General features: G+C 45.3%; 1 protein-coding gene across 2 annotated transcripts in view; it reads right to left on the minus strand.

Moving 5' to 3' along the window:
- LOC310746810 (acyl-CoA (8-3)-desaturase-like) overlaps nt 1–8,732 on the minus strand; it is a 28,374-nt gene extending 19,642 nt beyond the window's left edge. For both annotated transcript variants that reach the window (XM_083580932.1, XM_083580931.1), the window contains exons 1-3: nt 8,344–8,732; nt 2,113–2,223; nt 203–400 (exon numbers count right to left, since the gene is read on the minus strand). In XM_083580932.1, the coding sequence (XP_083437058.1) occupies nt 203–400; nt 2,113–2,223; nt 8,344–8,532 (498 nt within the window). In that variant the 5' untranslated portion in view covers nt 8,533–8,732. The remainder of the gene's footprint in view (nt 1–202; nt 401–2,112; nt 2,224–8,343) is intronic.
- Nucleotides 8,733–13,868: the final 5,136 nt, after the last annotated feature.

Below are 13,868 nucleotides of genomic sequence, written 5' to 3' on the forward strand. Positions count from 1 at the left end.
TGAGTGGAAAGAATTGTTTGAGGGGAGGAAACCTTTGGGCAGCCATGGGTGGTAAGCTGGAGAAGCAATAGTTACAAGAAGCCAGGAGGAAAATAGGCACTTTCTAGAAGTATCTTGCCTCCTCTTGTGCAGCCTCATGTAGTCAATCCTACCCCACCACCTGTCCTGTTCATTGCCCTGTTGTATTTGATCTGTGGGTTACCTGTACAGTGCCAAGCAGCAATCCAGAGAAGAGGAAAGGCACCAAGGATGGTCCAAAGTACCAGAGGTTGAGCCAAGCTGCCACATCCAGCAGCAAGATGTGCATGAGGTACAGGAAGAAAAAGAGGCGGTTGGGATCCAGAAGTCCCATCTTCTCAACGGTAGCACGGAGCTCACGAAAATCATCTACATGCAGTTTCTGTGAAGAGAGACCACATTGCAGTTTTCTGTCCCCTGAAAGGGGACCTCATCCAACCTCCTACAGAGAGCATGCTGAAGTCCAGCTTTTCTATCTCTAGAACCATCCCAGGTGAGCCTATTGTTAGAACCTAGATAGTCTCACAATTCATTTTAAAATACACACATAAACAGCTGTAACCAAAAAGGCTTTGAAAGGTCAATGTAGTATAGATTCTGTCTACATATGTGCTAATGTATACTTTTTCTAAAAATCATAATACAGTAGGGTACTGGTGCTGAACCATTGTTCTGATGGCCATTCAGTATTCAGCATATTATATTCTCACACTTAACGACCATGTTAAAAACCAGTTCTTAACAACAAAAGATATCGAGGCAGAACCTCAAAACTGTGCTGCGGTATAGAAAACTTTAGTAAAGCATATGAAATGCGCCACGTGTTTCAAGATACATGTTCTTCGAAGTCAAAGGAATACAATGAAGTATGATACTTCATGCAGTGAGACATGGTGCTTTTTAAAATTATGCCCAAATAAGGTATCAAGTTCTATTTCTTTTCCCGTGAAGAAGGTATGTTCTAAAAAATTGTTACATATCTCTGGACATTTCGTACTTCTTATTATAATTTCTTAAACTGTATTTCATTACCATTTTGATAGTAGTAGCTTTGCCAGTAGTATTTCTTTTTCTTTCTAGTGTTTTGGCAGTGTCCTCATCTTTCTTCAACTGAAAACTAGTTCTTGCCTCTCTCACCCCCAAATAGATCCTTTTTCTGTATCTCTTGTTTTGATAGGCCACCCAGATACCTTTCCACTGGCTTCACTGATCTTGCTTGACTTCAAACCCATGGGCTGTATTCAATGAGATAGTTGTACATGCACAACTATGTGACTTCCACGTTCCCACCAATACCATCCTTAAATCTGTTCCAGAGGGATGGAGGATCTCCCAGAACAGATTCAGGAGACATACATAGGGAAGATATGGGTAGAATAGTCTATTGCACAAGGAGAAAGTCACCTGTTCTAGATGGGGTCGCCCTCACCTCAACAGAGTCAGTGTGTAACTTGAGAGCACTCATGGATTCTAAGGAGTGCTAATTCGCAGATGCAGCTGGTTCATCAGCTATGATTGTTTCTGGATCAGGATAGCCTGGCCACTCTTACCCATGGATTACTGTAATGTGCTCAGTGTGGATCAAAAGCTACAGCTAGTGTAGAATGCTGCAGCCTGGCTGCTATGCAGCAATCATAGACAGAATCATATAACATCAGTGCTTAAGGGAATTCACAGCCTGCTTACATACTGGTGGTACCACCAATGGTTAGTGCCTCTTTGGTGGCAACATGTGGCAGGGTCTCCTCTGTGGTGGCACTACAACCATGAGACATTATCCCATTGCAGATACCATTGGTTCCCTCTTTCAGTTCCATCAGATGAAACATATTTTTATAAGGGGGCTAACTGAGACTTTAAAGCTATGTATAATATATGGAGTTCTAGTGACTGACCATCAGTCTCACCAGTCCAACATGTCCTATGATGTTTTAAGATTTTAAGTATTTTTAATATCATGTAAGGTTCTAGATATTGTAGTATACCAACCTGCAGTTATTAGATGGGTGGTCTCAAAATAAATCACCACTACCAACAATAATAGTAATGTTATTACTATATATTTTTGTTTGTTTTTTTTTAAAGGAAACTTACATTTTTGCTGGGTTCAAAGCTGGGCTGATCTGCTGCAAGCTCCCCAATGAGCAAGGGCTTCATGTACTTTCTTACTAGAGTCTTGTCCAGGTGGAATGCTGTGAAGGGATCCTGAAAAGCCACAGTGGAATGAAGTCAGTAAACTAGTGGTGCTTCAATAAGGCAGAATTTAAATGTTAATTTAAAAAATGTCAAGAAATAGGCATGATACTATTGGCATCCCTAGGTCAATGTGGGGAAATCTAGCTAGTGAAGCTTGCTAGTCCCATTCTGCACTTCCTAAAATATACTTTACAATCCAAAATGGCCACATTGTTTCATTAACTTTTTCCTTGAATTGGTAAAGTTTTTCAGTGCAGGAATCTCTCATCATTTCCTCTAGAGGCCTTCCAGTTGTTGCTGAACTCGAATTATCAGCCCAGTCATGACAGAAGTTGTAGTCCAATATCTGGAAGGCCACAAGTTCCCCATCCCTGCTCTAAACAGAGACCTGTCGGTCATATCCTGACTATTTTCTCTTATCCAAATAATGTTCTTTTGTCTCCTCTTCCAAAAAGCCTCTTTCACCTTCTGACTTGAGTTTCTCTAAAGGCTGCAGCTTCACATTCTGGCACATGTGGCATTGGCACAGATACTGATGGTCCTTTGACTGATTTCTAGCCAGGACACTGGTTTCTTTGTTCCTGTGCTTTTATTTTTATTTGAGGCATTTGTTCCCAAGACTTACTGAAGGGCTTCAAGAAGACAACCACAAGTCCTGGGTAGCAGTTATTCCTTCTGGCCACTAGGTGCCGCTCTGGAAATGCCTTTGCATTTATAAACCAGACACTTACCTTTGCCTCCTTGAGAACTGCATTTAGAAGCTCTCTGCTTTCAAACAATGCCCACATCATTCCCAAGGCATTTAAGATTTTGTATTTGTGGGATAGGTGAAATCTTCCCCATTATATACTCCATTGTCAGCTCTATCAAAACCCCAGAGAGAGATGATTGATTGATGTCTGCCAACCATTCATTCAGTCCCTGAGTGTTATAAACAGGACAAAGCTATTTAGCTTGTCTGTATAACAAGGCGCCAGCCCTACCATAAGGCAGAGTGAGGCAGCCACCTCAGGCAGCAAATGCTGAGGAGTAGGGAGCAGGTAAAACTGTGTGTATCACATGGCCTGCCCTGTGTCACCTAAACAAGCCTGTGCCCTCAAGTCAGTGTGATAATTAGGTGCACAACCTGACCAAGGAGCCCTAGGTGGCATATACAGTTTTCCACTCCCCTCACAGCAATCCACCGAGTTTCAGGATAAGTAAGAATTTGAACCCGGTCTGACATACTACCCCCTACACCACAATGTCCAGGGAAGGCGTGCGCTTCCACCCAAAGAAACAGGTTTGTAGACAGGGGGTACTCCAGACTTCTAACATCCCCCATTTGAGGTAAAAGTGCTCACAGGGGTGGACTTTGGTCATTCAAATCTCAGCAGTGCCATGTACAAGGCCAAAATTAAGCGCCCCACCTGCCTCTTGCCTTCCATTCTGCTCAATTCACTATGTCATAGTTGTGACACCCTGTGGCGCTCACTAGGCTTGGTGCCCAGTGGGGAAGAACAGGTCACACTGCCCTAAATCTGCCTCAAATGCTCAAGAGGGTCTTTTTAGTTCAGCTGAAAGCACTATTGGAGGAAACAGATTGTCTGGACCCATTCCAGTCTGTGCTCAGGCCTGGGTTTGATGCATAATCCACTTTTTTATATATAGCATGTTTTAAACAGTTTTATTATTATTGTCATGTCTGCTGCCCTGGGCTCCTTTGGCAGGAAGGGCAGGATATAAATCGAATAAATTGTAACAACAAGAACAACAACAACATATTTATATCACACTGACATAGTGTCAGTCACTCTTCTGTTCAAGCGGTGTGAGGACCTCAGGAAAGAAGCTGGTTTCTTGTCTACTATAATGCCTCTGCTGTTGACACCCCTCAGACCGAAAATGTCCCCTTTCTAAAAAATCTCTGTATTGGCTTTTATTCTTTCCTTCTTTTCCACGATGCTGATCAACACATGCTATCCTTAATTTGTGTGCCTTTGGATGGTGCTGGCCCTTTAAGGCTGGCCAGGAAAGTGTTTTAAAATGCTGCTGATATAACTACTTCCAGTGCTGGATGGATGGAGAGAGAGAGAGAGAGAGAGAGAGAGAGAGAGAGAGAGAGAGAGATTGTATCCGCTGTTCCTAAGTTTATCTGAATCCTGGGAGTGGGGAACGGTATTTTCCTTTTAGTTTTCTCATTGGAAGGGGGAAAGGGGGTGGTTCGTAGGCTGATCTGTAGACGGTGGTACCATAAGATTCAGCCAATCCTCACAATGGCTGTTGTAAAAACCCGGCAGTAATGTAAAAGGGAGAGGAGGGAGGCGATAGAGAGGGACCTTGTAAATCACCTTCTCAGAACTGGAATAGTTAGCTGGGCAGCAGGAAGTAGAAAGGGAACCTCTCATTTTCTTACATTTTTTAGATTTTCCATCTATATATATATATTTAAAAATAAGACTTATAACAGCTTTTTTTTTGCCAGATGAACAGTATTTCATCTTCGTTTCCAATTGCACAAGTGTTAAGCTTTCAGCATGTCCTCAAGGCTGCTAAATCCAGACTAAAATACATGGCTTATTCAGAGTCAATTCACACTGCCACGATGCACATTGCCAGATGCATTTTTTTGTGTCTGGATTGTGCTATGTACATGATGAGTCAGACAGCTGAGCCATTCATCACAAACGCAAATTGCCGTTTAGTATGCCACCACTATCCTTTCTAAAAAGGCTAGAGTGGCTGCACGACCGGTTGAAATGTGAGTTTGTGAGAAGTGGTTCAGACAGAAACCTCACTGTAAGCACAAGACTATCTGAGTTCCATAAAAAGTACAGCCACGTAAATGCTATGTAAACTGGAGGTCCGTTAATCCAAGCTTCTGCTGTTCTGGGATCCCATCAGTGAAGTGAAGTAATGACTTAGGTTCAAATCAGAGCTTAGCCATGACTGCAATAAGTCTATGCTGTGGTTGGGTTTTAAACCCAGATCAAATACCGTATTTTTCGCCCTATAGGACGCACTTTTTCCCCTCCAAAAATGAAGGGGAAATGTATGTGCATCCTATGGGGCGAGTGCAGGCTTTCGCTGAAGCCTGGAGAGCGAGAGGGGTCAGTGCGCACCAACCCCTCTCGCTCTCCAGGCTTCAGGAAGCTATCCGCAAGTCTTGCAAGCCCGGCGGGAGGTCCCGCGGGCTCGCAAGGCTTGCGGGCAGCAGCCTGCAGCCCAAAAGCTCGGGGGACAGCGGGGAGGCGCAGCGCCGCCACCCCGCTATTCCTCGACCTGGTCTGGGGGCTGGCGGGGGGTGGGGAGAAGCAAGCTTGCTTCTCCCCTCCGCCAGCCCCACAAGCTCAGGGGATAGCGGGGAGGCAGAGCGCCGCCACCCCGCTATTCCCCGACCTGATCTGGAGGCTGGCGGGGGGGAGAAGCAAGCTTGCTTCTCCCCCCCGCCAGCTCCACAAACTCGGGGGACAGCGGGGCAAGCCGCTGCCCCACGGAGGCTAGAGAGGCTGTCCCTGAAGGCAGAAGAGGGAGACGGAGCGCTTGGGGATGGCTGCGCAAACCTGGGGGGGAAATAAAAAAAAATTTCCTTGATTTCCTCCCCAAAAAACTAGGTGCGTCCTATGGGCCGGTGCGTCCTATAGGGCGAAAAATATGGTACTTCTACGTGGTTTTCCACTTCAGCTCTCCAAGGCAAAATACAAAGAATAGCAGCCAGCCCCACAAGGTGGTTATGAGGATGTGCAAGAAGAAAATGGCATTACTTGACTTGACACTTACAGCTTAACTAACATTAACACACAATGCATGCAACAAAATCCTGATAGACTCATCTTCCTTTTAGAGAGAAGCCATTTCTGGAGGAGGAGATTTGGGGTGGAGAGCTGATGGGCTAGGGCAGAAGGGCACAGAGACTACTTAACCTTTATCAAACCTACTGCTTCTCCACTTCCCCCAGTACAGTGCTCCCATGGAGTTACAAACAAGTTTGTGTAGATAAACAAGCACTTGGACTCTTAACAGGTATTTATTGTATCTATCACAGTTTAGTATGAAGATAAGCGAATGCTCCCCACTTCTCTTTCCACAGAAAGGTTTGGAAGCTCCCGTTTTATGGTTAACCATGTTTTGTTGCTGGTCCAAACTATGGTTAACTTTAATAAGGGTTGGTTTCAGGCAAATCAACTTCATGCCATAATTATCAAAGTTAAGTTTTTATTAATCATATAATTCCAAGTCTGGATGACATGGTAAGCTATGGTTATGCAAAGGGGGGCACATTAGGCTTGCTATGGCTGATTCCTGGTTGCATATATGTCATGCTAAACTTAAATTTTGTACATGCAAGCAGTGGGGCAGATTCACAATACCAGATGTCACTGCCACTTGCCAGGAAGAAGGGTGGAGGTCAGTGTAGTGCAGACCCACCGGCAGGAGCACCAGACTGACTCCACCAGTGTGCCTGCAGCACACCATTCTCCCCGCCACCTCCCCCCCTCTCCACTGCCAGAAGGCTAGTGCTGTAGCTCCACCCCATCAGGAGAGCCACTTCTAATGTGAACACAAATAGAACACTGCATAGATGCCTAATAAGCAGGGCCAGCCTGAACACATTTTGCTGCCTGAAGCAAAGGATAATTTGCCACATACGTACACACCCAGATACTGACTAGACTGGCAACTTCAAGGCTTGCAACAGGATAGCATCCTCCAGTGCAACCAAGGGTAGCAGGATGGTTATGGGGGTGGATGACTGGCCTGGGGCACACATAGCTCTGGTCTCTAACAGAGGGAAATGTTCAAGAGAAATGGCTGGATGCGTGAAGCCACTGCTGCCCCACCAAGCCTCTGAGACCTAAGGCAATTGACTTGCTCTGCCTAATGGTAGGGTCAGCCCTAATAGGTTGCAGTCATCATTTTGAAAAGTTATCCTCAGTCTCAAGTTGGTACTTGTACAAGACGGTACACATGGGAAATTAACGTATCGGGGAGAAACGGTCTGCCTAGCTCTCTCCCTGACCATGTTAGTTTTCTATGGGGGATATTTGAACATGCTTTGGGAAGAAGAGTGAGGCATATAGCCCAACAAATAGATAGACACAGTACATACAGACAAACAAACTAGCACACAGGCCAGTCACCATACTTTCCTCTCTTCCAGAGTTCCTGCTCTCTCACACAAATAGGCATATATTCATTCATAGCCTTCTCATTTTTGTCCAAGTCCTACAAAAAGGATGGGGAGCCTGTGGTCCTCTAAACATTGCTGGACTCCCAACTCCACCCCAGACCACATGGCCTATGCTGCATAAAGCTGAAGAAAGCTGGGAGGTCCACAGGTGATCTGTCCCTGCAGCATAGTGAATGCGCGGCATGTTCTTACAACTAGAAAAGTGATCACTGTGAGACATGTGAAAATACAGTGTTTCTGAGCATGTGCAGAGTTATTTTTCTTTCTCTACCTCCAGTCAGAAAATGTAATGCATGTTCCATCCCGCACCATATATGCATGGGCATAGCTAGGATATTTGTTGGGGGGGCAGGACTTTGTTGGGGGGGCAGAACCAACGTGATTGGTCAGTTAGTTATTTCTTATTCTTAAATATTCATCATTGCCTATGACAACTCCTGTTCTTTTGAGTATAAAGCACGGCCTCTCCATGAAGAAACCTCTGCAGGATCTTTAGGCAGCTCCAGGGCCCTCGGTGTGGCTGAGTGGGCTCCAGATGTTGGAATCCGAAGCATGGCTTTGCACTGAATAGCTCAGCAGGTAGAGAATGAGACTCTTAATCTCAGGGTTTCGGGTTGGAACCCCACGTTGGGCAAAAGATTCCTGCATTGCAGGGGCTTGGGCTAATGATTCACGTGGTCCCTTCCAACTCTACGATTCTAAGTCCCGGTGATTGCTTCCCAGTAAACACGTGTAGGATCGGGTCGCAACAACGATCACTTCTCCAGTAAAGCCCGCGCAAAACACCACACACATGCCGCCCTATCCAGTAACCTTATTCCTCCAGGCATCTCTCGCCCTCCAGCCCGGCCCCTGAAACATGATCTCCGCCCCCACCGCTAGCCCGGAAAGGAGCTCCCCGGCTTCGCTGCGTGGGGCATCCCCTCTCTGGCGCCCCCGCTCTCCTTCGGCCCCCTCACCGTGGCGTCCTGCCCCGCATAGTGGCTGATCACGCGGGAGCCCCCCGGGTGCCGCTTGTGGAACTGGCTGATGTCGTAGACTTTCCTGTCGATCACCAGCCACCGCTCCGGCGCCCTGCCCGATCGCAGCTGGATCTCGTCCCACGTGAAGAGCCGCGGGGCTGCCGCGGGGATCTCGGCCTTCGCCATCTCCGCCAGCGGCTGTCACGATGCCACAGTCAGTGACCCCCGAGCGGCCGAAGCGCTTCTGCCCATCCAGCGGCGCCGAGCAGCCGCAACCCCCGAGCGCCCCGCCGGCCGCGCGCTCCGCCCGGGACACGCCTCCCCGCGCCCTGCGCGCCCGGCTCGCGAGAGCCCATTGGCCGCCCCCTCTACCAGCTCGCGGGGAGCAAGAGAGCTCCGGCTTTATTGTGCAGGAAATCCCTCGCGCGCATTGGACGCCCCTCCCTCTCGCCGCTGCCTGTGCCCCGGCAGATGCCGGGCTGCGTAATCCCACGGCCTTTGTTCGTGCCGGTCCCGTTCCGGATGATATTTAGCAAGCCCTTGCCTTTGCCAAGACGTTACATAAAAAAGGACTGCGGGGGGGGGGGGGATGGTGCGCGCGCAAATGAGAACCGGTTGCTGTCTGGGTGGCTTCTATGAAAGTCCATGGTCCTTCAGTAACTTCAATGACTGTTTTATATCGCCTGGGAAACCCTGAAATCTCGCACCACTCGGAGACTGGGGTGGCATGCAACAATACAATGTGCAGCACAGAATAAAAAATGCCAGCACAGTTGATCTGATGGCAAACCAATGTGCACCCACTGCAGCTGATCCAAATCTTACCTCCATCGATGCCCATTAAGTTTACCCTGCAATGCCTTTCTCTACCCTGATCCCTGCGGCCTGGGCCAATCAATCTGTAAGGAAAGGGTCACACTTCAGAAGGACAAAACTGAGCAGGAGGGAGTCAAGCAAGCACTGACCTTAGAGTGACATTGCTGGTTCTAAAGCATCACCTGATTTTCAAAAAGACTATTATACACTTGCAAAATCTTCAGACTTCTTTCTCATTTCCTTGCAGCAGCCAATCTCTTTCTGTCTTGCAATAAACCAGTAGCTGGTATCTGCTGCATGACGCCCAATAACACTGCCTTGCATAGACAGAAAATATATACCACCCACAGAGAGAAAATGTTACACTTCGTTGACTTGCCAGACCCCCTTATAGAAGGGGTGCCCAGCCTAGATATCAGGTGCTAGTTGTCTAGTAGTCAGCCAGAATAAACAGTGCTTAAACTGGTGGCTGGAGGAGAAAATTGCACAGTGGCCTTGATTAGTAGGCTTTCTTTCTTTCTTTATTTCTTCTTGGCGATCACTCATAGCCAAGTAAGATTGTCTTCCCTGAACACAGTCTTGGACAGTGAGTCCGTAAGTAACTAGAGGCCAATTCTGGACCCACAAGTCCTTCCACAGTGGGGACATAGTTGATCATGGTGAAGGTTTGCCAAATCTGCCTTCCTCTTAGCACGTTTCTCCAATTCCTTGAAAGATTCCATCAACAGTGTGTCCGGAAAAAATTACATATCTTCCCGAACTAATGCCAGTGTACAGGAAGAAGCAAAGATCAACAATGTTGAAGCAATGATTCTTCAACATCAACTTCGTTGGACTGGTCATGTTGTTTGGCTGTCTGATTATCGTCTTCCAAAGCAACTACTCTATTCCAAACTTTAAAATGGAAAGCATAATGCTAGTGGTCAACAAAAGAAGTTTAAAGACTCTCTCAAGGCAATTTTTTTTAAATGTAGGATAAACACCGACAATTGGGGAACACTGGCCTGCGAGTGCTCCAATTGGAGAACAGCCTTTCCCAAAGGTGTAATGGATTTTGAAGAGACTCATAAGACTGGTCCAAAGAGACAATTCTTTCACACTTAATACACACAGAGCTCCAAAGCCAAGAATAAGGTCATTGTTATGAAAGCAACATAAGAAGAAAAAGCAGCTGCTACTATATGCTCACTGGCATCCAGCTGTGGCCATCTGCATTTACAGTGAGTTCATCTCTGGTGAAAGGTAATTAACAGAAACATAGTAGAACAGACTACTCAGTGAACTCTGCTATTCCAACAAAATGTCTGATTGCCTGATTGCCTTGTTATCTAGTCTGTTGCTCACACTTTTTCAGTTTCTATGTGAATAACTTCATCGATGTGACAAAATCTATAAACTGTTGCATGTAGCTGCAAAGTACATTTTTTGAGCAATATCAGGATGAATGGCTGCTACAGACCATATATGTTTTGCCTTGTGACACATTCTGATTAAAACAAGCACAATACCATGATTAGCTATCTGGCAAGATGTGTGAACAAGCCTCAGAAAAACATCAGATTCCCATTACTATCATATCTCCAGCTTCAAATCCTGGGGTTCATGCCTTCGTTTGTATTTGCCTGATCTCATTTGAACAACTGAATTCCCTGACTGCATTCATTCATTCATTCCTTCATTTCGCACTTTCCAACCCAAACGCCATTTATTTCATTGAGAAAGATGTGAGTTAAATCTCTCCTATTAAAATCAAAACTGTAGCTGAATAAGTGCCCACACATTTACTACACTGTGCAATGTTGTTGTTTTTAAAACTATTTTTAACGTTTATTTTTTTCTACGCTTAGGAAAAGTTGACCCATCATGGGACTCCCATGGCTGCTTACATTAAAATGCTAAAAGCAGTAGAGGCTGACCTTGCTCACCAGGCTCACCTGGTTCATAGCATTTCAGATTGATATATTTCAATCTGCTCCAGGTCTAATCAATTTTATCTTTGCCATTTTTTATTTATTTTCCATGTAGCATAAAATGTAAAGGTAGTTGTGTTGGCGCTTTAGAAAAATTCCAATGTCATTAAGGCTTCAACATCAGACAAAAATATTTCCTCCTCCTCCCCTTGTTCTGTTTACTATCTATGAAGAGTTCTGGAGAACTCAAAAGCTCACAACACTGTTCTGTTATATTTTGATTGGCCTAAGAAAGGAATTGGAATTAGTTTGTATACATTTTAAATATGTATTATTGTTGAGCTCTTTTATTTAAAATCTATGTATTTTAGATTTCCTTTTATTCTTGTTGTAAGATGTTTTGAGAATCTGGTTTCAGGGTGTCATAGAAATAGTTCCCATCCTTGATATGTAGGAAATAATTATCCATGTGGATGATGTGCACGTTGAAGTGAGGAAACTGTGACCCTTCATATATTGCTGATCTACAATTCCTGACCATTGGCCATACTGACTGGGGCTGGTGGGAGTTTGAGGTAAACAACATCAGGAGGACCAAAGGTTTGTTGTTGTTTAGTCGTTTAGTCGTGTCCGACTCTTCATGACCCCATGGACCAGAGCACGCCAGGCACTTCTGTCTACCACTGCCTCCTGCAGTTTGGTCAGACTCATGTTTGTAGCTTCGAAGACACTATCCAACCATCTCGTCCTCTGTCGTCCCCTTCTTCTTGTGCCCTCCATCTTTCCCAACATCAGGGTCTTTTCCAGGGAGTCTTCTCTTCTCATGAGGTGGCCAAAGTATTGGAGCCTCAGCTTCACGATCTGTCCTTCCAGTGAGCACTCAGGGCTGATTTCCTTAAGAATGGATAGGTTTGATCTTCTTGCAGTCCATGGGACTCTCAAGAGTCTCCTCCAGCACCATAATTCAAAAGCATCAATTCTTCGACGATCAGCCTTCTTTATGGTCCAGCTCTCACTTCCATACATCACTACTGGGAAAACCATAGCTTTTACTATACGGACCTTTGTTGGCAAGGTGATGTCTCTACTTTTTAAGATGCTGTCTAGGTTGGTCATTGCTTTCCTCCCAAGAAGCAGGCGTCTCTTAATTTCGTGGCTGCTGTCACCATCTGCAGTGATCATGGAGCCCAAGAAAGTAAAATCTCTCACTGCCTCCATTTCTTCTCCTTCTATTTGCCAGGAGGTGATGGGACCAGTGGCCATGATCTTCGTTTTTTTGATGTTGAGCTTCAGACCATATTTTGCGCTCTCCTCTTTTACCCTCAATAAAAGGTTCTTTAATTCCTCCTCACTTTCTGCCATCAAGGTTGTGTCATCTGCATATCTGAGGTTGTTGATATTTCTTCCAGCAATCTTAATTCTGGCTAGGGATTCATCCAGCCCAGCCTTTCGCATGATGAATTCTGCATATAAGTTAAATAACCAGGGAGACAATATACAGCCTTGTCGTACTCCTTTCCCAATTTTGAACCAATCAGTTGTTCCATATCCAGTTCTAACAGTAGCTTCTTGTCCCACATAGAGATTTCTCAGGAGACAGATGAGGTGATCAGGCACTCCCATTTCTTTAAGAACTTGCCATAGTTTGCTGTGGTCGACACAGTCAAAGGCTTTTGCATAGTCAATGAAGCAGAAGTAGATGTCTTTCTGGAACTCTCTGGCTTTCTCCATAATCCAGCGCATGTTTGCAATTTGGTCTCTGGTTCCTCTGCCTCTTCTAAATCCAGCTTGCACTTCTGGGAGTTCTCGGTCCACATACTGCTTGAGCCTTCCTTGTAGAATTTTAAGCATAACCTTGCTAGCGTGTGAAATGAGTGCAATTGTGCGGTAGTTGGAGCATTCTTTAGCACTGCCCTTCTTTGGGATTGGGATGTAGACTGATCTTCTCCAATCCTCTGGCCACTGCTGAGTTTTCCAAACTTGCTGGCATATTGAGTGTAGCACCTTAACAGCATCATCTTTTAAAATTTTAAATAGCTCAGCTGGAATACCATCACTTCCACTGGCCTTGTTATTTGCAGTGCTTTCTAAGGCCCATTTGACTTCACTCTCCAGGATGTCTGGCTCAAGGTCAGCAACCCCACTACCTGGGGTGTACGAGGCATCCATTTCTTTCTGGTATAATTCCTCTGTGTATTCTTGCCACCTCTTCTTGATGTCTTCTGCTTCTGTTAGGTCCTTACCACTTTTGTCCTTTATTATGGCAATCTTTGAACGAAATGTTCCTTTCATATCTCCAATTTTCTTGAACAGATCTCTGGTTCTTCCCATTCTGTTGTTTTCCTCTATTTCTTTGCATTGCTCGTTTAAGAAGGCCTTCTTATCTCTCCTTGCTATTTTTTGGAAATCTGCATTCAATTTCCTGTATCTTTCTCTATCTCCCTCGCATTTTGCTTGCCTTCTCTCCCCCGCTATTTGTAAGGCCTCATTGGACAGTCACTTTGCTTTCTTGCATTTCCTTTTCATTGGGATGGTTTTCGTTGCTGCCTCCTGTATAATGTTGCGAGCCTCCATCCATAGTTCTTCAGGCACTCTGTCTAGCAAATCTAAATCCTTAAACCTGTTCCTCACTTCCACTGTGTATTCATAAGGGATTTGATTTAGATTGTATCTTACTGGCCCAGTGGTTTTTCCTACTTTCTTCAGTTTAAGCTTGAATTTTGCTATAAGAAGCTGATGATCCGAGCCACAGTCAGCTCCAGGTCTTGTTTTTGCTGACTGTATTGAGCTTCTCCA

The sequence above is a fragment of the Podarcis filfolensis genome (genome assembly GCF_964270895.1).
Source record: "Podarcis filfolensis genome assembly, chromosome: 1".
In the NCBI taxonomy this organism is placed as follows: domain Eukaryota; kingdom Metazoa; phylum Chordata; class Lepidosauria; order Squamata; family Lacertidae; genus Podarcis; species Podarcis filfolensis.